This window comes from Apteryx rowi, unplaced genomic scaffold, assembly GCF_003343035.1.
Source record: "Apteryx rowi isolate R43461 unplaced genomic scaffold, aptRow1 scaffold_657, whole genome shotgun sequence".
NCBI lineage: Eukaryota > Metazoa > Chordata > Aves > Apterygiformes > Apterygidae > Apteryx > Apteryx rowi.
In genome coordinates this window covers 484194-485384 of record NW_020450935.1, presented here as the reverse complement: position 1 = coordinate 485384, position 1191 = coordinate 484194, and the positions used below count along the sequence as shown (strand labels likewise).

At 70.7% G+C, this 1191-nt stretch overlaps 1 protein-coding gene across 1 annotated transcript in view; it reads left to right on the top strand.

The window, feature by feature from the left end:
* Positions 1–1191, top strand: part of ADCY6 (adenylate cyclase 6) — a gene marked incomplete at its 3' end in the record, with an annotated part of 10596 nt that overhangs the window by 3444 nt on the left and 5961 nt on the right. Inside the window, exons 2-4 of the mRNA XM_026084992.1 lie at positions 312–470; positions 567–708; positions 809–937. Coding sequence (XP_025940777.1) covers positions 312–470; positions 567–708; positions 809–937 — 430 coding nt within the window. The remainder of the gene's footprint in view (positions 1–311; positions 471–566; positions 709–808; positions 938–1191) is intronic.

Sequence of the window (1191 nt, the reverse complement as noted above, 5' to 3'; positions counted from 1 at the left end):
TCCCTGGTGCTGGTGCAACCTTGGTTGAGCTGTGCATGTCCCCAGCTGGGTTGTGCATGTCCCTGGTGCCGGTGCAACCCTGGTTGGGCTGTGCATGGCTCCGGTTGGGTTGTGCACGTCTCTGGTGCCTGCACACAGCCCCAGCTGGGTTGTGCACAGCCCCGGTGAGGCCACGCACGTCCCAGGTGCCCGTGCACGGCCCTCGTGCACGCTGGCTCGGCGCGGGTCCCTGCGGGTGCCGCAGCGGCACGTACGGGCTCCCGCCGTCACCGTCGCCGTCGGGGTGACGCGGTGCCGGTGCCCCTCCGCAGGCTGGTGCGCGAGGTGACGGGGGTGAACGTCAACATGCGCGTGGGCATCCACAGCGGGCGGGTGCACTGCGGCGTCCTGGGGCTGCGCAAGTGGCAGTTCGACGTCTGGTCCAACGACGTGACTCTCGCCAACCACATGGAGGCGGGCGGCAAGGCCGGGTGAGCGGGGCGGCGGCGCCGCGGGGGGCACACGGTGCCGGGGGGCGCGGGGGATGCTCAGCGCATTATTTTCCCCCCCTCCATCCCGTTCCCCAGGCGCATCCACATCACGTGGGCGACGCTGCAGTACCTGAACGGCGACTACGAGGTGGAGCCGGGCCACGGTGGCGACCGCAACGCCTACCTCAAGGAGCACAACATCGAGACCTTCCTCATCGTGGGCTGCAGCCAGAAGCGCGTGAGTCGGGGTTGGGGGGCCGCCGCGGGGCCGGGGGGGCTGCCGGCATCCCCCCCCCCTCCCCGGGGGCTGCCCCTCTCACGGCCGCGGCGCCCCGCAGAAGGAGGAGAAAGCCATCCTGGCCAAGCTGCAGCGGGCGCGCGCCAACTCGGCCGAGGGGCTGGCGCCGCGCTGGGTGCCCGAGCGCTCCTTCTCCCGCACCAAGGACTCCAAGGCCTTCCGGCAGATGGTGAGCAATTTTTGGGGGGGGGGGTCCCCGGGCATTGGGGGGGGTCTTGCTGCGGTTTCCATCGGTGCCTGCGTCTGCTTCCTCCTCCTGGCTGCATCCTTGGGTCCCCCCCATCCTTGCTGGCATCGGGGCACCCTGCACCCTTCCTGTCCTCTCTTTGCAGACCCTTGGGGACCCCCCCCCCCATGCTTGGGAGACCCTTGGGGACCCCCCATGCTTGGGAGACCCATGGGGGACCCCCCCCATCCTTGCTG